Source organism: Felis catus, chromosome A2 (genome assembly GCF_018350175.1).
Source record: "Felis catus isolate Fca126 chromosome A2, F.catus_Fca126_mat1.0, whole genome shotgun sequence".
Lineage (NCBI taxonomy): Eukaryota > Metazoa > Chordata > Mammalia > Carnivora > Felidae > Felis > Felis catus.
The window spans coordinates 135,157,682-135,183,948 of record NC_058369.1 but is presented as its reverse complement, the minus strand read 5'-3'; the positions used below and the strand labels follow the sequence as shown (position 1 = coordinate 135,183,948).

Here is a 26,267-nt window from a genome sequence, read left to right as displayed (position 1 = left end):
CAACTGCTTTGGGAAATACTGCATAAATTAAAAATTTCAATCAGAAATAAAATAAACATTTAAAATCTTGGCATATTGTGACCAATACTCAGAAATTACAGTTGGCTACAACAGTTTTGGCTACATTTTTGTAAGTTTGCCACTGAAATAAAAGAAACAAAAAACCCAAAACACTGTATTTTATTATAGTGAAACAATGAAAAAAAGTCAGGCTTATGACTGAAATTAAAATTTCAGTGCCATAATTTATCAGCAAATATAAATCATGTAATAGTTTTGAAAATCATACCTGGTATTCATTTTCTGCAGCTTCTACAATCTTTATAAATTCTTTTGCTGTCTGCACCTCATTCTGAATAAAAAACAAAACCAAAAGTAAATAGTAATTTAAAACTACACTAAGTTTTCCAATTTCTTTGACTATAGTTGACACACAATGTTACAGTAGTTTCAGCTGTACAACATAGTGATTCAACAAGTTTATACATTATGCTGTGCTCACAAGTGTAGTTACCATCTGTCATCGTACAACACTATTATAGCATTATCGATTATATTTCTTATTCTGTGCCTTTTATTCCCATGACTTTATTCCATAACTAGAAGCCCGTATTTCCCACTCCTCTTCACCATTTTGCCCATCCCTCACCTCAACTCCCTCCGGTATCATCAGTTTGTTCTCTGTATTTATATCTGCTTTTTGGTTATACATATTTTTTTTTTTTTTTTTAGATTCCACATGAGTGAAATCCTATGGTATTTGACTCTCTCAGTTTGACTTATCTCACTTAGTATAATACCCTGCAGGTCCATCCATGTTGTTGCAACTAGCACAATCTCATCCTTTTTAATGGATATGTAATATTCCATTATCTGTGTGTATAACTGTATATACATAATTGTGTGTGTACACATACACACATCTCCCACATCTTCCTTATCCATTCATCTATTGATGGGTACTTAGGTTGCTTCCATATTTTGTAAGTAAGGTTGCAATAAAAATAAGGGGTGCTTGCACAATTAGTGTTTTCATTTTCTTTGGGTAAATATCCATTAGTGGAATTATTAAATCATACGGTATTTCTATTTTTAATTTTTTGAGGAACCTCCATACTGTTCTCCACAGTGGCTATACTAGTTTGCATTCCCACCAACAGTGCATGAAGGTTCCTTTTCCTTCATATGCTTGCCAATACCTATTGTTTCTTATCTTTTTGATTTTAGCCATTCTGATAGGCCTAAGGTGATATCTCATTGTGGTTTTGATTTGCATTTCCTGATGATTAATGATGTTGAGCATCTCTTTATCTGTCTGTCGGCCATCTGTATGTCTTCTCTGGAAAATGTCTATTCAGGTCCTCTGCCCATTTTTTCCCCCTCTGCCCATTTTTAATCAAACTGTTTTTTTGGGTGTTGAGTTGTGTAAGTTCTTTATATATTTTGGATATTAACTAACCCCTTATCAGATACATCACTTGCAAGTATCTTGTCATTCGGCAGGTTCCCTTTCTGTTTTGTTGATGGTTTCTTCCACTGTGCAAAAGCTTTTTACTTGATGTAGCCCCAGTAGTTAATTTTTGCTTTTATTTCCCATGTCTTAGGATACGTACTTTGAAAAATGATCCTAATAGCAAGATCAAAAAAAAAAAAAAAATCACTGCCTGTGTTCTCTTCTAGGATTTTTATGGTTTCAGGTTTCACATTTAGGTCTTTAATCCATTTTGAGTTTATTTTTGTGTGCATCAGTATTATTTTTAAATAAGTGTGTCAATGTATGTATGGTTAATGGTTTACTATAATTTAATAAATAACACAGATGAAAATTATGACAAAGGGAAAATACTATACAATCAGTTATCCTAAGTCCAAGGGGAACTAGGCAAAAATATTTTAAAAGTCTACAGAATGAGCCTGGTCTCACTGCTTAAGGAAAGTGAAGTCTTAACACATATTGATGGCGCCTTGGTGGCTCAGTTGGTTAAGCATCTGACTTCAGCCCTGGTCATTAACTAGTGGTTTGTGTGTTTGAGCCCCAGGTTGGGCTCTGTGCTGACAGCTCAGAGCCTGGAGCCTGCTTCGGATTCTGTGTCTCCCTCTCTCTCTGCCCCTGCCCCACTCATGCTCTTTCTCTCTCTTTCAAAAATAAAAATAAACATTAAAAAAATATATTGATAAAAACTTCAGTTATAACACTTAACATGAATCTGACAATCTTACAGGTAAGTAGTCACAGATTTCTAATTAATGACTATCTAAATATTATTAAGTAGGTACTGAACAATATTTACCACCATAAAAATACATTTTAAAAATATTAGGAAAAGCCTAAAGCTAAAGGTGAGGGGCACATGGGTGGCTCTGTCGGTTGGGTGTCTGACTTCAGCTCAGGTCATGATCTTGTGGTTCATGGGTTCAGATCCCGTATTGGGCTTCATGCTAGCAGCATAGGGCCTGCTTGGGATTCTCTCCCTCACCCTCTCTCCCTGCCCCTCCCCAACTCCCTCTCAAAATAAATAAACTTTTAAAAATAAAGTTTAATGTGAATTTACTGTAGTGTTTAAATATGTTCTGGAATATATGGGTTTCTTTACTTTTTCCTAAGAGTAAAAAAGTTAATAGAAATCTAGACTTTTTCATATATCAGTAGTAATGTAAAATTCTCTAATATCTTATTTTATGTATCATACATATTTGCATATATATATTTATATTTCCATAACATGTGCATTTTTTGTCCAAAAATAGTGGAAGGAAGGAAGGGAGGAAGAAAGAAAGAAAGAAAATAAATCCTGTGTAAGGTAAAGTGAAAAATGCATTTCTAAATAGCATCACAAAAGGCGTGTAAGTCAAGTTTAATTACTATGGCTGTCTCTCACAACTCCAGTCTATAATTTTGTAGACAGCTGTCTAGTAGGAAGAATCTTTGCTCAGTGTCAAACTCCCTAAAGAAGAGAGTACCAAGTACCCTGTTATGCAAATGATGTTACATGTATGCATATGATATAGAACAATACCAAATACAGTGTCTCATGGAAAACCAGACATTAGTTTCTTTTACTGGCAAATTTTACAAGTAGAGTACCATTTAGCAAAAAGGCAGAAATCATCTAAGTGTTAATGAAACATTTTTTTAAATACCAGCTCTCTTCCCTTCTCAGGTAGCATCTGGCCTTACACATTGACACATTTCTTAATGTTAAATCAAACACTTTCTTATATTAAAAATTAACTCTTTATATTTTAGGTTAGCTAATTTTGTGTATTAGTAGTTGATGTTTATAATATATTGGTACTTTTAGGTGTACCTAAAGTATTTATGGGAAAATGTAAAATTTGACTATTAATGTTATATTATTAATATCAGTGGGACAAAAAAATTCCACAAATAAATAGCTGCATATGTAATGGAAAGAGAAAACTCTGTGGGGAAATAAAAGCGAGTTCAAAGTTTCTTGAATTTGAAAGCTGAACTTCAGAAAAACTTCATTAAATCATAATCCAGATAGAGGAGAAAAAAATAGTTTAAAAGTTAAGTATACAATCAAAGACCTAAATTTAAGAGGTAAAACTACAATTTTCTCAGAAAAAAATACTGGGGTAAATCTTCATGACCTTGGGTTAGGCAAAGGTTTCTATTAATATACCAAAAATACAAGTAACAAGAACAAAAAAATAAATTAGACTACATCCAAACTAAAATCTTTTGTTCTGCAAATGATACGATCAAGACACATGGAACAGGAGAAAATACTGGCAAATCCTGTATCTGATACAGGACTCCTACCCAGAATATATATATAAGCAACAATCACAACTCAACAATAAAAACACAAATAACCAATTAAGAAATAGACAAAGGATCTAAACAGACATTTTCCCAAAGAAGACATATAAATAACCAATAATACATGAAAAGATGCTCAGTATCATTTTCCATCAGGAAAATATAAATAAAAATCACAGTAAGATTCATCATTCATCATCTGAATTCCAGATTCATTCATATCAACTAGGATTGTTATAATCAAAATGACAGCCATAACTTTTAGTGAAGATGTGGAGAAATTGGAGCCCTCATAGGCAACTGATAGAAATGTAAAATGGTGAAGCCACTTTGGAAAAAGTCTGGCAAAAGTTCTTCAAATGTTAAACATAGAACGACCGTACGACCCAGCAATTCCACTACCGCCAAAGAAAAATTAAAACAAAAAAGAGTACACAAGGTTCACAGCAGCAAAAAGTAAAAAACAACACAAATGTCCATCCAACTGATAAATGCAATGTGGTATATGGAATATTATTTGGGAATAAAAAAAGTATTTAGTACTGATATATGTTCCAACATGGATACACATTAAAAACACTAGGTTAAATGAAAAAAGTCACAAAAGACCACATATTGTAGGATCCCATTTACGTGAAATGTCCAGAATAAGCAAGTCCATAGAGTTAAAAAATAAATTCACAGTTGCCTATGGGCTAAGAGGGTTTGGAGAAAGGGCTGGTGGGGGGATGGGGAGTGACTGCTAAAGGGTACTGGGTTTTTGGAAGACAAAAAAGTTCTAAATTAGATTCTGGTGATTATTGTACAATCTTGCTTATATACTAAAAAAACATGGAATTTTATACTTTAAATGAGTAAATTGAATGGTATGTGAATTATATCTCAGTAAGGCTGCCAAAAAAGTCAGGTACAGATTTCTAGTTACTTACCATCTTTAATCTACCTAAAAACACTTCAATCAGAAGCAGAAATATTACTTAAAACATTAATTCCAAAACTGTTCTGGTTTTATAGAAGCATTAGGTTGTTGAAATTTTATTTTGGAATTAATTACTTACAGACACTGTTAGGGAATCTTGTATATCTTTATGACTCACTAACTGAACATTACCATCTTCATAATAATGAACCTATTAGAAAAAGAAATTATAGAGACCACATTACAGGAATCATCAAGATCTTCATAGCTTCAACAATCACATCAGTGCAAATGACTATCAATTTCCACTCTAAACCTAGACTTTTCTGCTGAGCTCCTGACCTTTCAAACCCCAGTGAAACTTTCTGCTCTCAGTCTAGTGAGGAAACAAATTTGCAGTTCATGCATTTACTCAGGCAAGCCCTCCACCAACCTGACTACTGGACGTTTTTACCTCATAAGATATTCTACTGATATCTAAACTCAAGATATCCAAAATTGAGCTCACAATATTCCCTCCCAAATGTTGCTCCTCTTTTGTGCGTTTCCACCAACCATTTAATTCCTCGAATTCAGACACGAATTTATTAAATAAACATTAATTGAGTGATTACTATATATGCCTGCTACTACAGAAAGTTCTAGGGATGCACAGCTTTTAAAAAAAGAGAGTCCCTGGCCTTATATTCCAACACAACACAGTAAGAGTTATGTACAAAGTCTTGAGACTATGAGATTTAAAGAAGGATTTCAGAAAAGAGGTAACAATACTTGCATTTAGCAATATGAGTATGACAACAATTAAACCAGGGAAGGTAAGGCAACTGAACTTAGAGAACAGCATTCTTTAGAAAGGCTTGGAGATACTTATAGCTGGCGTGTGTGTGAGATTGGAGAGGGAGAAGAGTGGCTAGAGAAATAAATAGATAAAGACAAGTCAACTTTGGGCCTTGTATGCCATGCAAATATGTCTGGACTATCTAGTAGGTTAGAGTGATCTTAAGTAAGAAAGTAATATATCTAGATTTACATTTTTAAAAATTATCTTTGCGATGGTGGCAATGTGAAAAATAGATGAGGGGATGGCAAAGGGTCCAGTAACTCAACAAAATAACAATTATATGCTAGGCAACATGCTAACTGATGAAGATAGAACTGTGAGCTAGACAATTCCAGCTCTCAACAAGCTTTGGCTCAACAGAGGCTTAGAGGCTTCATTTTAGAAATTATCCAGGTGAAAGCTACTGAGGCCTAACTATCGGCCTCATTGGTCATCATTTATCAAGAATTTCATGTCTGGCTGTTCTAACCATTTTGCCCGTATCAACTAATCTTCAGACAATCATCTGAGCTTTCTATTGCTGTTTTCGTTTTTTGACTCATGAGGAAACAAGCAAAAATGGCTAAATTAAATGACTTCCGGGTGTCACACAACTAAGCGAACAGTGCTGGGATTCAAACCCAGGCAGTCTGCTTTCAAAATCCATGCTCTTAGCCTCTATTCTCTTGCCCTTAATGGACAGTTATACTGAGACATAAAAGCAATAGGATAAAGGTAAGAAATGTATAGTGGAGTCAAATGATAGAAGAGCAGTATCTGATTCATCTTTATTCCTTTATGGCTTTTAGCACAACACCTTTCATGGTAGTTAACAAATGTACTGAGTAAGTACGTGAACCAAGACAGAAAAAGTCATTTCCTTTAACTTGTTTAGTAATATTTATATTCAAATACTTGGCCTTAGTTATTAAAGGTTTTTCTATATAAACATTTGAGTTTACATTAAGAGTCAAAAAATTCAATTATGGTGGATTTCTTACAAGAAACCAAATAGGAGTACAGAAGATACTTAAAGGATATATGTCATAGATACATATATTAATATATACATATAATAAATAGGTATTTATAATCCAATACACATACATATACTAATATTAAACTTCACAATTCCACCTAATTCAGAAGACAGAACAGCACAACTCAAATTCAGAGGATGCTTGGATGAACAAACTGTATGATGAGAAGACCAAATGGTAGCATCTAATTTTAGCTGTGTTTTGAGAATCTGTAAGCTATCTTTGCAGATTTTTGATGACTGCAAGGTTATTTGAAAGATGAAATCAGCACTACTTGTTTTTCCCATTACCTCAAAACAAAGATCTGGAAAAGAAATGGTGATTGTGTACTAAGAAAATGTAAACTTATGAATTAGTTGTTTCTCTGTTCAGAATCATCTCAAGATCAGTAAACAAATACTTTTTATTTCATACCTGAATTTTCAAGATGCCAACCACCTGAGTGGTTGAAGGAGTGATTGTAAACTTCCACTCTGACCTCCAACGACCATTCCTTAAAAATAAAAACAGCAGCTGTAAATAAGGTAGGGAAAATAATTTGAATAAATTTTAAGTTCCAGATTTAAATGTAGTGCTACAGCATGAGAGTAAGTGGGAAGGACACCGGATATTCATTTTTTAATCACTGAAATATTTAAAAGAATCAAAGGGTTAAGTTCAGTTATGAGCTATATTTAATCTTCATCCTATTGATAAAAAAGGGCCTATATAATGGATGGAACTAAAGAATTCTAAAGCTAAGGCTTAAAATACATTTCAAAACTAAATAATATAAACTACTTTTGGAGAAAATCTTAAGCTACTTCTTCACAACCAACACACTTGCGCTTTAATTAAGAATAAACTGGGGGCGCCTGGGTGGCTCAGTCGGTTAAGCGTCCGACTTCAGCTCAGGTCACGATCTCGCGGTCAGTGAGTTCGAGCCCCGCGTCGGGCTCTGGGCTGATGGCTCGGAGCCTGGAGCCTGCTTCCGATTCTGTGTCTCCCTCTCTCTCTGCCCCTCCCCATTCAGGCTCTGTCTCTCTCTGTCTCCAAAATAAATAAAAAGGTTAAAAAAAAATAAAAAAAAAATAAACTGAGTAAACAGGTGAAAGGGAATAGGAGATACAGGCTTCCAGTTATGAAATTAATAAGAGGATAAAAAGATAGGAAGAGGGAATACAGTCAAAAGTATTGTAATAAGGTATGGTGACAGATGGCAGTTTTACTTTTGGTGAGCACAGCATAACTATAAACTCATTGAATCATTACATTGTATACCTTAAACTAACGTGACCTTGTGTGTCAAGTATACTTCAATTAGAAAAAAAAAAAGAATAAACTGAATAAATGTTCAGATCATCAGGGGCTTTCACAAATACAGTCAATGCAGTCTGACATTCAGTGAACCAAATAATTTTTAAAAAGAATGGACAGAAATACAACATTTCAAGGTTCTGATATTTAGATTATATAAGGAGTTGTACGAATCAATTTTTTTTTTCTTTTCCCTTTTTAGGATTCAATTTCCACGTAAAAGGTATAACCTCTTCTCACTTCTCAAAGGGACTTTTAGGGGGCATCTAGTGGCTCAGTCAGTTGAGCATCTGACTTTGGCTCAAGTCATGACCTCGCAGTTCATGAATTTGAGCCCCATGTCTGGCTCTCTGCTGTCAGTCTGTCAGCATGGAGCCTTACTTTGGATGCTGTGTCTCCCTCTCTCTGCTCCTCCCCCACTTGCGCTCTCCCAAAAATAAATAAATATTTAGAAAAACACAACTTTTGGCATACAAATTAACAACATTAATGGTAGGAAATTGTGACATCACAAACGAGCAACGAGTATATTGTTAACTCATTTTTGTCTCCCAGATAATGAATTTTATCCTGTTTTTTTCTGCCTTTTCGCAGCAACCCTTCCTTCTACCTCTATTTGCTTTTTGAATACTAAAGACATATTATGAAATGCAAACTGATACCTGTTAGGTTTTTCTGAACAGTACCATGTATTTCTAAAATAGCCATAGAGCTAATGGATTCACTATACTGGCTTTGCTATAAAATTACTTCTGGGATCCTTACAGTATTCTTGCAATCTACCCAATCATGAAAATCCATAGAATGAGAGTACTCTCATAGCTACAGTTAACACTTAACATCTGAAAAGTGCTATTATTAGAACAATGTTTCTGATCTACAAAACAAAAGAGAATTTTATACCATGTCTTGATATTGAATGATATCCAAAATTATCTATAAGTAGCTCATTTGGAAAAAGAACCTAGGTCTATTTATTTTTTATTTCATGATTCCAAAAGAAGTTACAGTATTCCTTTTATTTAGGTATTAGGACTGAGTAGTAGTGAGTTCGAAGCACACACATTTCAGATTTATTATGCCCACATGCATATATCAACACTGACTGCAAAAAGAAAAAAGTAATTCCAAATCAGGTAATGGTAACAATTTAAGAACTATTTCAAAAGATCCTTCCAAAGGCATTACTACCATATAGTAATGGTAAATGATGCTCAGTAGATGGTACCCCTTTATCAATGGAGTACATACTTGAGATGTCCTAGACTTTATCTTCTTCCCTTCTCTTTTATTAACACTGTAATTAATAAATGTGTTTTTATTCAACAAACATTTATTAGGCCTCCAAAAAACTGCTAACCATTAGGGAAACAGTAGAGACCAAGAAGAGAATGTACTAGTGAAATCTAAGAAACGTCCATGATTAATACCTTTCAAGTTTTATTCCATCTGTATTTTAGGCAAACTGAAGTATATTTCTTTGTAACAAACTATTTAAGATTTTAGTGAGATTATTGTGGTATGTCATGTTTAACACTTTGGAATGTCATTTAAAATTTATCTTTTCTAAAAAGTGGAAGTAAGTTTTAACTTCAATGATACAATGTTCATAGTGGTAGTATGGGAGAAAAATTCACATTTTTGTGAAGCAAATTCGTGAGAATAGAAAAGTCAAGAACAAACATCATCTTCATTTTACAGATGCTAACGCTCAAGTAAGTTCTATTTTTGAAAACTGATTAATAAATTCACTATAACATCTCCAATACATTTTAAAGTAAAACTTAGTAATAAGAATATTCCTTTAATAGTTCAACCTCAGTAAGATTGATTTTTGGATATATATCTTAGCACATATACAATAAATTAATAATGATTTTGTGAAGATTTATTTCTTTAGGATATTGGTAGGTTACTGCTGCAAGTTTTTATGCCTAAAATGGAGACACTACATTTATATTAAGTTCATAAAAGTAACTTTGTACACCAGAATCTTTAGGGAACTAAAGCTTGTCATAAAGGCATATGTTTACAGATGGAATTGATTTTCCTTCAGTGATAATGGATCTGCATTCCTCCAAATGTTCTTGGTTAACCTTGTAGCCTTGCATTTATTTCTAAGATGGTTAAACAGTGGAGCAATCTTGGGCCATGGACCAAATCAGTCCATAGGGGTTACTGATACCTCTTACTCTACCCTCAAGAGCACAACCAACTTAGGTAACAAGTCAAATATTATGACTATACTTACTCTGATGATCTTAGCATGTATTAACAAAACAGGAGATTAAAGGTAAACACTTCACTCAATTCTGAGTTTATGAAGTCTTGCTGAGCCTCAGAATTTTATTAAAAGAGGTATCTCAGAAACAGTCTTGTCCAAAAAATAAAAAAGCCCAACAATATGTCAAAGGTCCAAGATTAATAGGGAAAGTCATTGCTTTAGGGAACTGGGCTTTTATAAGAATTAATCAACAATATAATTTGATCACAAAATTATAACCTAGTTAAAATGAAATTATGATTATAATCTGCCTCATTGTATAAAACATGTCCTCACTTCCTTACATTGGCCAACCAAGCACACTAAGCAATCTACATGAAAATATCTACTTCAGAGCCCCCAAAGTTCACCAGAAAAATCACTCTTCTTTCCTTTATGATCACCTCTGTCTTCCTCTCCCATAGAAGTCTCACTCAGGAACAATTCCTTCTCAGAATGAGCATATGGGCTTGCCAACTGGTCTGCTCACAGCCACAAATGTTCTCTGAGGATGCTGCTTGCAAGTCTCTAAAAACACTCAATGTAATCCCACGCTCTTTTCACAGAGTGTCAATGGATTTACGGCTACCTTTAAATAAGTATGCAGATTATGAAGCAAATACCTTTCTTATATGAAAAGGCTGAAGTTTCATGTTTAGATTGCACTTAGTCAATTATAAACAAATAAGGTATAGGTCCAACTAATAAAGCAAGGACTACAAAGGATATAAACAATGTCAAAATTCCCAAAACACAGAATTGTCACTTACCAAAAGTTTTTTGCTTGGAACTGATGGCTTTCTATGCATGCAATAATGGTTTGCTGTCCATCTATTTTTTTACCATATACCTTAATGGCAAAAAAATAAAATAAAATAAAATAAAATAAAATAAAATAAAATAAAATAAAATAAAATAAAATAAAATAAAAAGAAGAGTGAATTCAGGGCCACAGAATGTTCAACTTTAAACATCTATAAAAAAAAATGTGTATCACTTTGATAGGAACATATAAAAGAATACCAAGTAGGTCATTATTTCAATATAGTTGCTAGAAAAACAAGTACTCTAACACATACACCTATAATCACAAATTCTTAGTGAATCATGAAAGAGCTCAAAATTTATTTATTTACATTAAATGTTTATTTATTCTGAGAGAGAGTACAAGTGAGGGAGGGGCAGAGAGAGGGGGGACAGTGGATCTGAAGTGGGCTCTGCATCAACAGCAGCGAGCCCAATGTGGAGCCTGAACTCACAAATCATGACATTATGACCTGAGCTGAAGTTGGATGCTTAATCGACTGAGCCACCCAAATGTCCCAAGAGCTCAAAATTTATGAAATAGGGTTGCTGGGCGGCTCAGTCGGTTAAGCATCCAACTTCGGCTCAGGTCATGATCTCGCAGTCCATGAGTTCGAGCCCCGTGTCGGGCCCTGTGCTGACAGCTCAGAGCCTGGAGCCCGCTTCAGATTCTGTGTCTCCCTCTCTCTGTCCCTCCCCTGCTCATGCTCTGTCTCTCTCTGTCTCAAAAATAAATAAACATTAAAAAAAAATTTTTTTAATTATGAAATAAAACTCATTATTACACTCTAAAATATTCACAAACATCCTAGACATAGCAAACTTTTCATTCCAAAAACAGGTATCACATGGACAGTTTATTTTAAATGTATAGATACCAATTTGGCTGTTTACACACAAATAAAAATTGGATCTACATTGTGATTATCATCTTTGTTTCCTTTATGATCTTAGGGGTTGCCATTTCTTTAGTCATTTTACAAAGTATGAGGACAGAGCTGAGAAAGTTAATTTACGTAGAGATGAGAAAGGTCATTAGTAGAATGCCTGTGATAATATGATGACGTCATTTCACCTCTTGCTTACTGCCTCAAAAGTAATGGATACTTTTGTGTCTTTCAATCCTCCTGGAACAAATAAGATTGTCATACTCAACCTAGCGATCTATTCTTGAGTTATTCCTCCAAAATAATTCTAATCAACAAAGTTATAATTCAAAGAATTTGTAAAGTATTTTTGGTTATGTTGCAATTTTTCCTCAAGTAATTGCTGAGAGCTAGATACTTAATGGGACCATATGAATTTCTGTCCTACCCAGAAAACTTCTGAGAGTGAAATGGGATACTACTGGTAATATTAATAATTATGTTGGGAAAACAAGTATAAACAAGGATGTATGGTAACCTTAGGTTCCAGAGGTAGGCAGAGGCCAGGTCCACAGGGCTACAAAAGTTTGGACTCTGTTTAGAGGCCTGGATTCTATCCTAAGTGTAACTAACGGAAAAACCTTTGAATGATTTCAAGCATGGGATTTTCATGATCTGATCTGAATTTCAAAAGATCACTCAGGCTATGGAAAGGATCAAAGAAACACAAACTGTGGGGACATGAAAAGACTATTTGGATACAATCTTATGAGAAAAAGAAAAGAAAAAGCATTCCTAGATACTATCATAGTTTATCCTGAAAATATAAAAATAGGTTAAACCTATGAAAGAACAACATTAAAAAAAAAAAAAACTTGATTATAAAACATGCAGGGACATGACTCCACTTCCAAATAATTTTATTTCTTCTAAGAGCTTATAACTTAATGAAAAAAAAGTCAGATGTAAAGTTAGTGAGATGAGTTGTGAACAAGAGATTAAAGAATCTTATCAAGCTCTAATCAATGCAGGACAATTCTTACATGGATTTAATTCAAGGTACAACCATTTTTCCATTTTAGGCAATCATAATATATTTACTATTTAGAGTTTCTTGAAAAAATATTCTAAGAAATATTTACTTCAAGGAAAAAAATGGCAAGTTATAAAATACCAGTTCTGTAAACTATTACAGATTTCAGGAGACCATAAAAACATTGTCATATTTACGTAAGACAGAAGAAAAAATATGCATATCGATGACTTACAGTGCAGACCCCATTTGGATAATGTTCTTTTACATAAGCTCGCAGAGCAGTTTCTACTGAAGTTCTCCATGATTCAACTGCATTTTCTGCTTCATATGGTCTTGGATCAGTCGCTTCCTTTCTTAAGTGATCAAATTTGAAACAGATTCTGTTTTTGGGATCCAAAAACTTTCCATTTCCCAAGTCGCCATGTTCTGTTATCAATACCTTTAATGATGCAATGAATTTTGGAAAAAAAAAGTATTTAAAACAGCATTTAAGTACTAATATACATTAATATACATTCACTTAAACTTTGTCCTTAACATGGTAAAATAATTCTACTCCAAGCAACGGATTTAACTATATGGCACAACTATAGTAATTCAAATGAGGCTATTCTCATTCAGCTTAGATTAGTGGATCTGACTTTCTCCCAGTATAACTTCTGGCTACCTGGTGAAAATAATGCATCTTTTAAGAAACTACTGGAGTTTTGTGGGTTTTTTTGAGAACTATAAACAGTTTATTATTTCTGTACTCAGTTTCCAGTCCACAAAACTAGGAAAATGGTAATAACCTCCAATGAGAATGGTTACAAGAATAGCTTTAACGCTGACATAATACTCTTCAGTGTGCCCTATATTGTTCCTGGGCCCCAAATCTCATCTACTGTGAAGTGCCTGCTTATTTTTATAATCTATTCATTGACAGCTGTTTTCAACAGACTTCCAAATTTTTAAACATGTAACTTATTCATTTATGTATATTTAAATTGTACATGCATAAATCTGATATTCTGTGCTTTATTTTACAAGTTTCCCTCTTTTTCTTCCCTCCCAACTCTCCCAATCTTTGATTCCTTACCTATGTTGGGAATTCCCCCTCCCTCTGATAACAAATCATGTAAACATAGGATGTATTCTTCTAAATTTTTTTCAGTCCTATAATCCTACATAGATAAATACACATCTATTTATACATACACACATATACAGGGTTTTTTGGGGTCACTGTTTCACAAGAATGGAATGAAAATGTGCACATGCACACACATTTTTCTGCATCTGGCTTTTTTCAACATCAACATTATAGTTAGAGAAATCCTTCAAAGTCAACTGGTAAACCTCTTATTCTTTTTAATGGCTGCATAAATGTCCCATAATGTAAATATAACATAATTTATTCTGCCATTCCTTTACTGATGGAACATCTCTTTATTTTCTGGCTGTTTTTCTTTTGGGGGGGGAGGAATAGGTACATTAAAACTTTTAAGTATTTTTGTACATAAATTTTAACATACTAATGTTTTTATTTCCATTAAAGGCTTCTACATCTCTTAAATAGATTTCCAGCAGTGGAGACAGTAGGTAAAGGGTCTATATGTTTTTAATTCTTCCAAAAAATGGTTGTGACAATCCACATTTTTATGAACAGTATATAAGATGTACTTCCTTTCACATTACCATCATCAATAGGCATACAATTCTTTATTCAGTCTAACAGGTATAAAATTTCTCATTACTTTAATTGTATTTCTCTGACTACTCATAGATCTAAATTTCTTTTCATATGTGGGCCATTTGCTCTTCTGTGAACAAATATTCTTTAATATTTTTCCTCTGAGTTGTTTTTTGTCTTATAAATTTATGAGTCCTTTGTTTAAGGTATCTGTTTCATTTTATGGTTAAAATAATTATTATGTAGCAAAATGTCCATCTTTTCTTCTATAGTTTCTGGGTTTCCAGACTTTAAGACAGTCTTCCCTGCCTTAATATTGTACAAGTAGACTCTTTTCTCTTAAAATTTTAATTTTACAAATTTTTAATCTACCTGAAATTTATTTCTGTACATTGTGAGACAGAGGTTCAACTTAACTTTCTGCTTGACAGAAACCAGTTGTGTCAATTTTTTACTTTTTGTCTGTCTAAATTATGATCTTGTCATGTAAAAAAATTTTCATATATTCTGGGACTAAATTCTGGTTCTATATGCTGCTATATTGATCTGTTTATCTACTTTATACAATACCATTCTGATTTGACTTTACATTGGTTATAAAGCATCTTCTGCTATCTAGAAATTCTCTTATCTATTCTTATTGTTCTTACATTTTCCTTGTTTTTTTCCCAAGCATGTATTTTTTTCGCATAAATCATGGACATTTTGACCAATTAAAAAAACTATTAGGATTCTAATCAAATTACATTAAATTCACATTTTAATTTTTAAGTAATTTAACTTTCTATTTCAAAATGGAATGCGGTGTTGCCTTCCCATTGTTTATCACAACCTGTTTTGTGTTTTCTTTTGTTTTTTAAATGTTTTCTTTAATGTTTTTATTTATTTTTGAGACAGAGAGAGACAGAGTATGTATGAGCAGGGGAGGAGCAGAGAGAGAGGGAGACACAGAATCCAAAGCAGGCTCCAGGCTCTGAGCTGTCAGCACAGAGCCTGACGCGGGGCTTGAACCCACAGATCGTGAATCATGACCTGAGCCGAAGTCGGACGTTCAACCGACTGAGCCACCCAGGCACCCCTCACCTGTTTTGTGTTTTAAGAAGATAACCACAATCGTCTTCACAATCTTTTGCCTTTCATATTAAAATTATTCCTAGGTTAATGCACAGTTTTACCATTTAAAACGGAATTCCTCCCCCTCCAACCATTTCTAGTGTAAAGTACTCATTTGGCACAATAGAGAACAGCTAATGAGTTTTGTATACTTACCTTAAATTCAGCCATGCCACAAAATTTTTTTAAGTCTAGCAGTTTCTTTTGATTGGGAGGTTAGTTTTATAAATCATGCCACCTAAGAGTTTTCTTTTCCTTCCTAAAGCTTTAAAAGTTCTCATTCTCCTGTCTTATTTGCCATACCTCCATTTATGTTAGATAATAGTGATAAGCAAACCTGGCAAATTGTCTATTTTAACTAAAACTATTTTATTGTTTGTAGTCTATGATATTTACTGTGATTTTTGTTAAAAAGTCTACTCTATTTAAGAGGTTTTATTCTATCCCCAGGTAACTTAGGGTTTTTGTAATGAGAACTAGCAAATTCCTTTTCACTGTCTAGTGATACATCATAAAATTTTTTTCTTTGATTTGTTTAATAGAGAAGACCAATATATTGTCTGACATGGAACCACTCATGCAGTTTTGTAATAAATTCTATTTAGTCTTCATATTTCATTTTTTAATATATTTCTGAAGTCTATTTGTTAATATCTATTTAAAGTTTTTAAATCTACGATCACATGTGAGATTAGTGTAGTTTGCCTTTTTTGTTTTACCTTTACTAGGTTTAAGTATTAATAGTACGCTAAGTTCATAAATGAGTTTGGGAGCTATTTTGAAAAGGTGGATTCCCTGGACCCAGCAAATATTCTTCTAGGGATTTATCTTAAGAAAATAATAGTCAATGTGCCCAGAGGTACAAGGATGCACAATAACTTTGTTTACCGTTAAAGAAAAGGAAAGGAAAAAAAAAAAAAAACCAAAAAACCAAAACCCAACATTTCCCAAGGGAAAAGCAAATTTAGGAGATTCATAAAATGAAACACTACACAGGTTCATATATGTGTACACACATGCCTGTCTATACACATATGCTTGTTTTCTGTGCAGTTACAAGTCATCTTCTGTCTACACTTTCCCTGTAAATACAAGACTACATACTACATAATGAATAACGCCAAAAGCAAGCTTTGACATAACGAGCCACTTAGAATTCTTACAACTCTCATGTTCTACCTACCAGTTCCTTCTGTATATTGTTTTACATAAATTGTGCTTCACAAAAGCACAATATGAATTAATACAATCATTGTTCGATTATTTGTAACTCTAAACCAAAAAAACCCCAAAAAACAAAAAACAAAACTAGTGACCTTTGGTAGCTTTTCTTAGCAATTCTAGCTTTCACTTTGGAAAGAAAAGATTTAATAATTACTAAATGCTAAGTTACTCACATGAAGAACTGTAGAATTCCAGAGCAACCAAAATATGATATAAATCTTACTAATATATATTCTAGATTTTGGATTAATATAGGATTGATTTTTTTTCCTATAAAAAACAAGAAAGTAGATTTAAAGCAGTTATTTTCTAAAATCTCAAAAGAATTACATTTGAACACTTCTAAAAGGGACTTTCTGCTAATAGTATTATTGGTCTCAACAAAAGAAACCAAATTTTCAATTACTTTGCCCATAAGTGGCTATGATTAAAATGAACACTTTTTAATCTTTACACATACCATTTCACAATTCTTATGGAATACATTAACCATTATAAATGAAACAAAGAATAGTCAGATCCTGTGTTCATATGAAACATACCTGATCTTCATAACCTTCAATTTTTACTGGAGTAAACTGGTCCAAATTATACTGTGCAAATGCACTAAAAAAGAAAAAGGCCAATTATTCAAAGTTACAAACTTACCACTCTTAAAATATCATGAACAATTCACTTGTCAATAAATCTCCTGCACTACATATGGCAAGTTAAATAAAATTATAATTCTCCATTATTGATCTTATATTAACTAAAATTATTATACAGATATGGCTACTTTTAAAACTGATGAATAATACCCAACCTTCAATGTTTAGCAAAAGAAAATTAAATCAGTAAATATAATTTGACTTTTCACTCAAAACCTTGAAAGTAAAGGTTAGCCATCTACATATCTAATTATTCAAGTATGTATTTAGTACAAAATATACCAGGAAACAGAGCAGGTGCTAGGAGAGATGCAAAGAGTAATCAGACAGAGCCTCTGATCAAAGGACTTACAGTTGAATAAGAGATAATAGATAAACATAACCATAACACAAAGTAGAAAGTACTATAAGACAATGGCCAATAAAGAAGCATCAAGGAGAATTATTTAATTTAACTTAAATTTAAATTTAAGTTTTATTTTATTTATGAGAGAGAGAAAGAGCAGGTGCAAGTGAGTGAGGGTCAGAGAGAATCCCACGCAGGCTCCACACTGAGAATGGGGCTGGAGCTCACGCGTTTGCAGGCCTCCAACTAACGAACTGTGAAATCATGACCTGAGCTGAAATCAGCCTCTTAACCAACTGAACCATCCAGGTACTCCAAGAAGAATACATATTTTTAAAAACTATATTCCATTGAAGGCAAGAATAAGAAGAGAAGTAGGGGTGATTTCATTAGAAATCTGACAATGAGAAATGGCCTTGAAATGGGTAGAGTATTCCATTTAGAGAGACCAGGATAAACAAAACACACGAGAAGATAGGTTAGGTTCACACCATAGGAAGCACCAAGCTCAAGGCCTGACACATAGCATTGTGTTCCATTATATTTACTAAATTAAACTGAAAGGCCCTGGTTGATAGAATAATTACTTCATTTGGGAGGCAAAGCAGAATCACAGAAACTTTTTGAGAAGGAAGAACCTAACTACCTCTAGAGAAGATTAATCTGGTAGCAGTGTGGATGACAACTGGACAGTGGAGCAACTAGAGCCAAAAAAAAAAAAAAAAAAAAAGGCAGTTAGGTTGTTACTAGGCAAATGTCCATGTTAGAACTGCTGAAGAGTATGAACTAGGAAATGGTGATAAGTTGGATTTGAGAATAAAACCTCTCTATTCTATGAGTAATACTAAATTACATATTTATGTAATATATTTATAGGAAAGCTTTTCATAGTACAAAAAATTATCTAGAAAATAAGTAAGGATCATATATATAACCTGGGAATTTTTTCTCCACTTAACAGAAAAAATATTGAGTATTTTAAAATTTGGAAATACATCTCTAAACCTATTCTACCTGGAAGATTTTCTAGATGGCAAGACATCCACTGAACTTTGAGGTATTAGCTACTGAGTCTCCTCTAGAAAGGAATGTTTGGTTGAGCAAAGCACTACTGATAAATTAGCAGACTAGCAAATGCAAAATCTAGCAAAGTAGAATTAAATTACTAGCTGTCAAATTCCTGACACTGAATGTTCAAAAAAGATGGGGGGGGGGGCGGTGTACACATAGAAATGCATGATGTGGGAGCGGGGAGGAAGGGTAGTACTCACTTCTGATCTTAATTCATTAAAACTATAATTTTCCTAAGAATAGCTTCAACATAGCCAGGCAGTTACTACCCTTTAAGTGAATTATCTCAAAAGTATGTTTGAGATGAAAAAAATAAAAAAAGTTTCTAGATCACTTAGATATTAGGATTCACTTTCCAGTGAAAGACATATTTAAATAATATATGTAGCCCAATCATCCATTTCTAAATACTTGTTCCTGTATTTAGATTTTTACACCCGTTAATGTTAGTCCTGCACCAGTCACACATTATACTTTTCACCAGGTGTCTCTTTCAGTTTAGCCACTTTATTTCCCTATTTACTATTCAAACCCTGTATATCATTTACATTCAGCTCAAAGCCACTTCTAAATAGAAATTAAAAGTTCCTTCCTTTGGGCTCCAAAAGCTTTTGATACACCCTATTATGACAATATTTTATTTCATTTGGCCTGATACTAAACATTTCTGACTCCCCATTAGAAAATCCCTAAGAGGCTTATTTATCTCATTATCACAGTGAAGTCTGGCATTCATAGGTCAGTTGAATAAAAGGCTCTTTCTGGACATTTAAAAGTTAGACTTGAGAGTACCAACTCTCTGGTACTCTCCATCCTATGAAACATACTGAATTTGTGCCCACCGTAAAAATATCCCATTAAAACCACTCAAGAATAATAGCCATGTTTTTCCCCTTACAAAAAGATAGGAAGAGGGGGAAAAAAGATTAAAAGAGTTAAAGCAGCAGGGAAAAGGTAAAAGAAAAAAGAAGTACATATATGTACGAAAGAGAAGTACCTGAACAAAAGAAATTCAATATCAAAGATCACAAGTCACAAGAAATGCGACTACAGCTATGCACTTACTCTGGTGAAACCGCCACCAGCACACACTCTAAATGTTTTTACCATGCCTTGCAAGCTTTGGTTACGTAGTTCTGGACAGCCTCAATGATCGGTGATAAAGTTTCCTCAGAAATTTGGAGGTATCGTAAAAGTAATTCAGAACCAAGTTTAGTGAATAATGAGAATAATACTATTTTGGCTTGAAAATTATTTCCTATAGAGGACACTGACCAATGATTTAAGGCATATTTCTCATTTCACAAATACAGATGTCTACCAAATGAACTCAAATGAATAGTTTTGAGAAATTTAGTATGAAGAATACTACTGAAGTCAACAACAAAAAAAACCACAATATTTTCTCTAAGTGTTCATCTAGCTAGTAATCACTTAATAGTATAACTACATACAAGACAATGTGAACTTTCTCCTTAAGGTTTTGATGCCTTTTCTTGGTATCATATCATAAACATCTTATTTTATCATTAGTTACTGATTTCTTCAGACTCGTTTCCTTAGAATATCAGAATATCAGGTATTTCCATGTATACACATCATGAAATGTGGACTACGACTGTCCCCAAAATGTGTTTCATAATAAAAGAGATATGCAGCTCACATTCTAATTTCTTTTTAGAACAAGTATAATTTATTTAATTTAAATGTAAAAACATCATCAGATAAGTACTTCTTTGGACAAATACAATTTCAATACTGTTCATCCTGGAGTCAAATGTGACTATTTCATACCACTTATATAATTATGAATATTTCTTTGACCTTCATTAAACTTTATTCTGCTGGGGAAAAACTCTTGTTCTTTCAACAAATCAAGTTTGTTTTCTTAACTAAAAACAAAACAAAATCCACTAATTCTTGTACCTACATGAAATAACCCACATATTTATTTACCACAGAGAACTCAGAGGAATAGTTTACTTTGAAAGTACTGCTGTTAGAAGTTATAAATGCTGTACATTTTCTTTACTTCCGTAAGATTTTTGTCAACATGGCACATGCGACTATAAAGAAAATTCATTTTATTTAAATATACAAATAATTTAAATAGGGTTTAAAAAACTTAGGAATGAGCAGCCATTCACTCAGAAGCTAATAACTAAAGTCAAAGATATAGAGTAAATTGATTTCTATAAAGCACTTTAAATATAATAATTAAGAGAGTGGAAACAATCCAAATGTCCACTGACAGATGAATAAACAAAATGTGGTTTATAAACTCATCATTAAAAAGAAAAATTCTGACATGTGCTACAACATGGAAGAACCCTGAAGACATTATGCTTAGTACACTAAACCTGCTACAAAACAACAAATAATGTATGATTCCACTTATATGGGGTACCTAGTGAGGTCAAATTCATAGAGACAGAAAACAGAATGGTGGTTGTCAGGGGACTGAGGGAAGGGGAGAATGAGAAATTATTGTTTAATGGGTATGGACTTTTAGTTTGGGAAAATTTAAAAAGTTCTGGAGATGGACAGTGGTGACAATTACACAATGTGAATGCAATCAGTGCCAAAGGCCCACATTCCTAAAAATCATTAAAATGGCAAACTTTATATTATGTACATTTTCTCAGAATAAAAAGTGGACCACTTTCTTACACCATACACAAAAATGAACTCAAAATGGATGAAACACCTAAATGTAAAACAGATAGTCATCAAAATCCTGAGGGGAAAGCAGGCAAAAACCTCTTTGATCTTGGCCGCAGCAACCTCTTAATACATCTCCAAAGGCAAGGGAAACAAAAGCAAAAATGAACTATTGGGACCTCATAAAAATAAAAACTTCTGCACAGAGAAGGAAACTATCAGCAAAATTAAAAGGCAACCGACAGAATGGGAGAAGATATCTGCAAACCACATATCAGATAAAGGGTTAGTATCCAAAATCTATAAAGAACTTATCAAACTCAACACCCAAAAAACCAATAATCCAGTGAAGAAATGGGCAAAAGACATGAATAGGCACTTCTCTAAAGAAGACATCCAGATGGCCAACTGTCACATGAAAAAATGCTCAACATCACTCATCATCAAGGAAATACAAATCAAAACCACAATGAGATAATAACCACCTCACACCTGTCAGAATAGCTAACATTAACAACTCAGGCAACAACAGATGTTGCTGAGGGTGCAGAGACAGAGGATCTCTTTTGCACTGCTGGTGGGAATGCATGCTGGTGCAGCTGCGCTGGAAAACCGTAAGGAGGTTCCTCAAAAAATTAAAAACAGAACTATCCTATGACCCAGCACTACTAGGTATTTATCCAAGGGATACAGGTATGCTGTTTTGAAGGGGCACATGCACCCCAACGTTTATAGCAGCACTATCAAGAATAGCCAAAGTATGGAAAGAGCCCAAATGTCCATTGATGGTTGAATGGATAAAGATGTGGTATATATATACAATGGAGTATTACTTGGCAATCAAAAAGAATGAAATCTTGCCGTTTACAACTATGCTTACGCTAAGCGAAATTAGAGAGGAACAAATATCATATGACTTCACTCATATGAGGACTTTAAGACAGATGAACACAAGGGAAGGGAAGCAAAAATAATATAAAGACAGGGAGGGGGACAAAACATAAGAGACTCTTAAATATAGAGAACAGAGGATTGCTGGAGGGAGGGGTTGTGAGGGGGGGGATGAGCGGGATGGGTAAGAGGCATTAAGGAATCTACTCCTGAAATCATTGTTGCACTATATGCTAACTAATTTGGATGTAAATTAAAAAAATAAAAAATAAATTAAAAAAAAAAAGAATACACTTACTGTAATGAGTACTAAGTAATTTACAGAATTGCTGAATCCTATATCGGACACCTAAAACTAATGTAACACTGTATGTTCATTATATTGGGATTAAAAACAGATAAATAAACATTGCTATTAAAAAAACCAGGAAATTAAATCAAAAGCAAAATCAGATATACCTAGAAGTCTGTTGAACCTCCACCTTCATTAGGGTTAACTGTAAAGGACAGATTTTTGATAAAGCTTTGAAACATTACAAAAACAGAATAAGAGCAAATTCCCCCTACTGGTAGAATACCAGGATTAAAAAAGGTGCCTGAGTGGACACTGAACACTCTTCGTATGGCACCTAAAAATCCATTTAATTTTATCATTTTCCAATGAATTATGGAGTTAGTGAGCCTAACATAGGAGATGGAGATGGGAATAGAGAAGAGAATCAATTATTGCTCTGAAATCCTAAGACAGTTGTGGCAAGTCATGATTGTGGGCACTGGTCCAAAGATTATGTATTACGATTTAAACTGCCTAGTTATTTGAATTACTCACAAATTTAGTAAATATTTATTTACTTAATATGTGTCATGTACTATATTAGGTATTTATGGATAAAATAAATTCCTAATTCTCAAAAATCTATTAGGGTCAAACACATAGTAAAACCTGCATAAAAAAGCAATCACAATTTCAAAACTCTAAGTTTCTAAAATAATTTTATCCATTCTTGCAAATGCCAAAATGTAGTATATATGTAGAAGTATTTAAGCCACTACCAAACACTCAATGAACAGAAAATTTTATGTTATAATTGTGTCCCTATGTCCCTCTGCGATCAAAAATATTTCTCTTTTAGCTGAGTGCACACATATAATACATGTGTACATTTAAACTTTATGTACAAATATCTATTTCAGGAATTAGTGCTTAAAAACCACCTTTAAAACATTTTTTCTCATCATGTCACTTAGTTATGTTAATATGTAATACTTACTGAGCTGCTCCTTCCCTGAGAAGATTATCATTATTAAGCAGTAACCGAACATCTGCAAAACAAGTATTATGTATTATATTATTATTTCCATGTTTGAAATTTCTATATAATGAATGCAGATTACTTTAGTCATGTATCAACACTCCCCACTCTTCTCTTACCCCTAACATGTAAGCAAGATCAAAACTTCACTCTGATGACCAAAATAACCATAAAAACATACCATCATATTATTTTTTAAAAGATACTGGTTAGGAATAAGAGAATTAAATAAAAATACAGATTTCCAGGGATGCCTGGATGGCTCAGTTGGGTAAGTGTCCAAATCTTGATCTCAGCTCAGGTCTTGATCTCATAGTTGTGAGTTCAAGTCCTGTGTTGGGTTCTGCACTGGGCGTGAAGCCTACTTAAAATTAAAAAAAAAAAAAAAAAAAAAAAAAATACAGATTTCCCCAGCTATCTAAAAGTTCACTCTGAGCCACTTGGCTTTTAACTGTTTTTACTGACTGAATGGAATCCAAGGAGGATTTTCACTTTTACCATATTGTAATTGTCTCTCCACTTTACGCCATTTCAGTTTATGAAAGATTTCACATAATGCTCTACTTTCAGATAGCAGGTAAAACCTGTACATGTTATTTTATACCTTTAATAGCCAATGTAGGCACACTGTAATTTCCAAAGAAAGTGGAGATAAGCTCCATCAAAAAGATGGTCTGGTAAGATCTGCAGAAAATACACACATCTCAGTTTGATAACACCAGCATGAGTTTCAAATGAATCTGCTCCACAGAAAAGGGGATTAAGCAAGAAACAGCTTGTGAACAGAACACAGATGTAGACATTTCTGTCCTAAGACAGCTCATATTCAAACAACAGATGAAAGCATTTAGTTCAATATGGATAACTGCTTTATTTGATTTAGCAATCTCTTTTTTTTTAATTTTATTTTTTATTTTTTAAAATTTACATCCAAATTAGCATATAGTGAAGCAATCTCACTTTGGTTATTGATTCTTAATTCTGTTCTAATTTTAGACTCAATTATTATGTAGACATTTGCCCACTCATCATTAAAACATAACTTTAAAAATAATACTTTTATTGGAAAATCCAAGCACTTTGTAAAACAATAAGGAAAAAAATCACATAATCTCACCAAAAAAACCCCAAAAAAACAAAAAACAAAAAAAATCTATTCTAATCCTGTTATATTTTCTTTATTTCCCTACACACTTGGCTATTTCACACAGTTGCTATCATAAAGTACATACCACAATGTTACCCTAATCTTTTCATTAAATGAAAATAACACAACTAACCTAAGTATCTTCCATTAAGTAACTGGTTAAATATAATATAAGCACACTATATAGTTCTTATAAACAGTGTAAAATTGAGCAGCCATTAAAAATAATGTAGATGTGAAAAAAATGTAGATGTGTATTTATCAACATGAAATACATCCATAACATGATAAACAGGAAGGGGAAAATTCAGCATGTATAGTATTATCTTATTAATGTAATGTTATATATCTGTGTCTACACTAAGTGATATTAAGTATTTCATTCAAATGCTGGAGAATGAGAGGGTAGAATTCTGGGTCATTTTTAGGTTCATTTTTATATTTTGGACATTTTAGAATGTCTATGGATCATTTTTACATAAATCATAAAGCTACTCCAAAAGAAAAAATACTGACTATTCATATGCCTCTTTTCAGTAGCAGGCCCTCATTTAAAAAAAAAAAAAATCTCTTTCACTAACCACTAAAATAATACTAATTTGATTTCTAAGTTAACTTATTTTAAACAATAGAAGCTACTGCCTAAAAATTATTTTAAAAAATACAGACATTTAAAATTATAGTTACTTCTAGGGGCGCCTGGGTGGCGCAGTCGGTTGGGCGTCCGACTTCAGCCAGGTCACGATCTCGCGGTCCGTGAGTTCGAGCCCCGCGTCAGGCTCTGGGCTGATGGCTCAGAGCCTGGAGCCTGTTTCCGATTCTGTGTCTCCCTCTCTCTCTGCCCCTCCCCCGTTCATGCTCTGTCTCTCTCTGTCCCCAAAATAAATGAAAAAACGTTGAAAAAAAAAATTAAAAAAAATAAATAAAATAAAATTATAGTTACTTCTGTCTCACAAAGCAAACTGAGTTCTATTTGATAAATATGATGCTTTCATGTTTAATACTGAAAACATAATTATTAACAGTGGTACTGCATGGTAGTATATCTTTTCCAGTTCTAAATGTGAAAAAAAATTTTAAAGCAACATCTATTCGATCCAGTTAGCTTTACACTGGAAAAAAAAGTCCTGCTTTTATCATAAGGAAAGTACAGAAGAAAAAATAGAAAAAATTGAATAAAATCTACTCTTCCAGAAAGGATTAGGCTGTGGTTCCAAGCCAGGCAACACACTGGACCCATGAAGTGGTGAGTACGGGGCTTAAAAAAAAAAAGAGCACCAGCCCAGATCTACCAAATCAGTATCTGACAATGAAGACCAGAAATTTATGTTTCAATGATTTTAGCAAC

The 26,267-nt window shown here is 33.3% G+C and overlaps 1 protein-coding gene across 1 annotated transcript in view; it reads right to left on the bottom strand.

Annotated features, from left to right (window-relative positions):
* CAPZA2 (capping actin protein of muscle Z-line subunit alpha 2) overlaps nucleotides 1–26,267 on the bottom strand; it is a 60,341-nt gene that overhangs the window by 2,084 nt on the left and 31,990 nt on the right. The window contains 7 exon segments of the mRNA NM_001168692.1: nucleotides 290–352; nucleotides 4,846–4,917; nucleotides 6,981–7,059; nucleotides 10,896–10,975; nucleotides 13,064–13,270; nucleotides 17,383–17,446; nucleotides 23,731–23,782. Of these exon segments, the coding sequence (NP_001162163.1) occupies nucleotides 290–352; nucleotides 4,846–4,917; nucleotides 6,981–7,059; nucleotides 10,896–10,975; nucleotides 13,064–13,270; nucleotides 17,383–17,446; nucleotides 23,731–23,782 (617 nt within the window).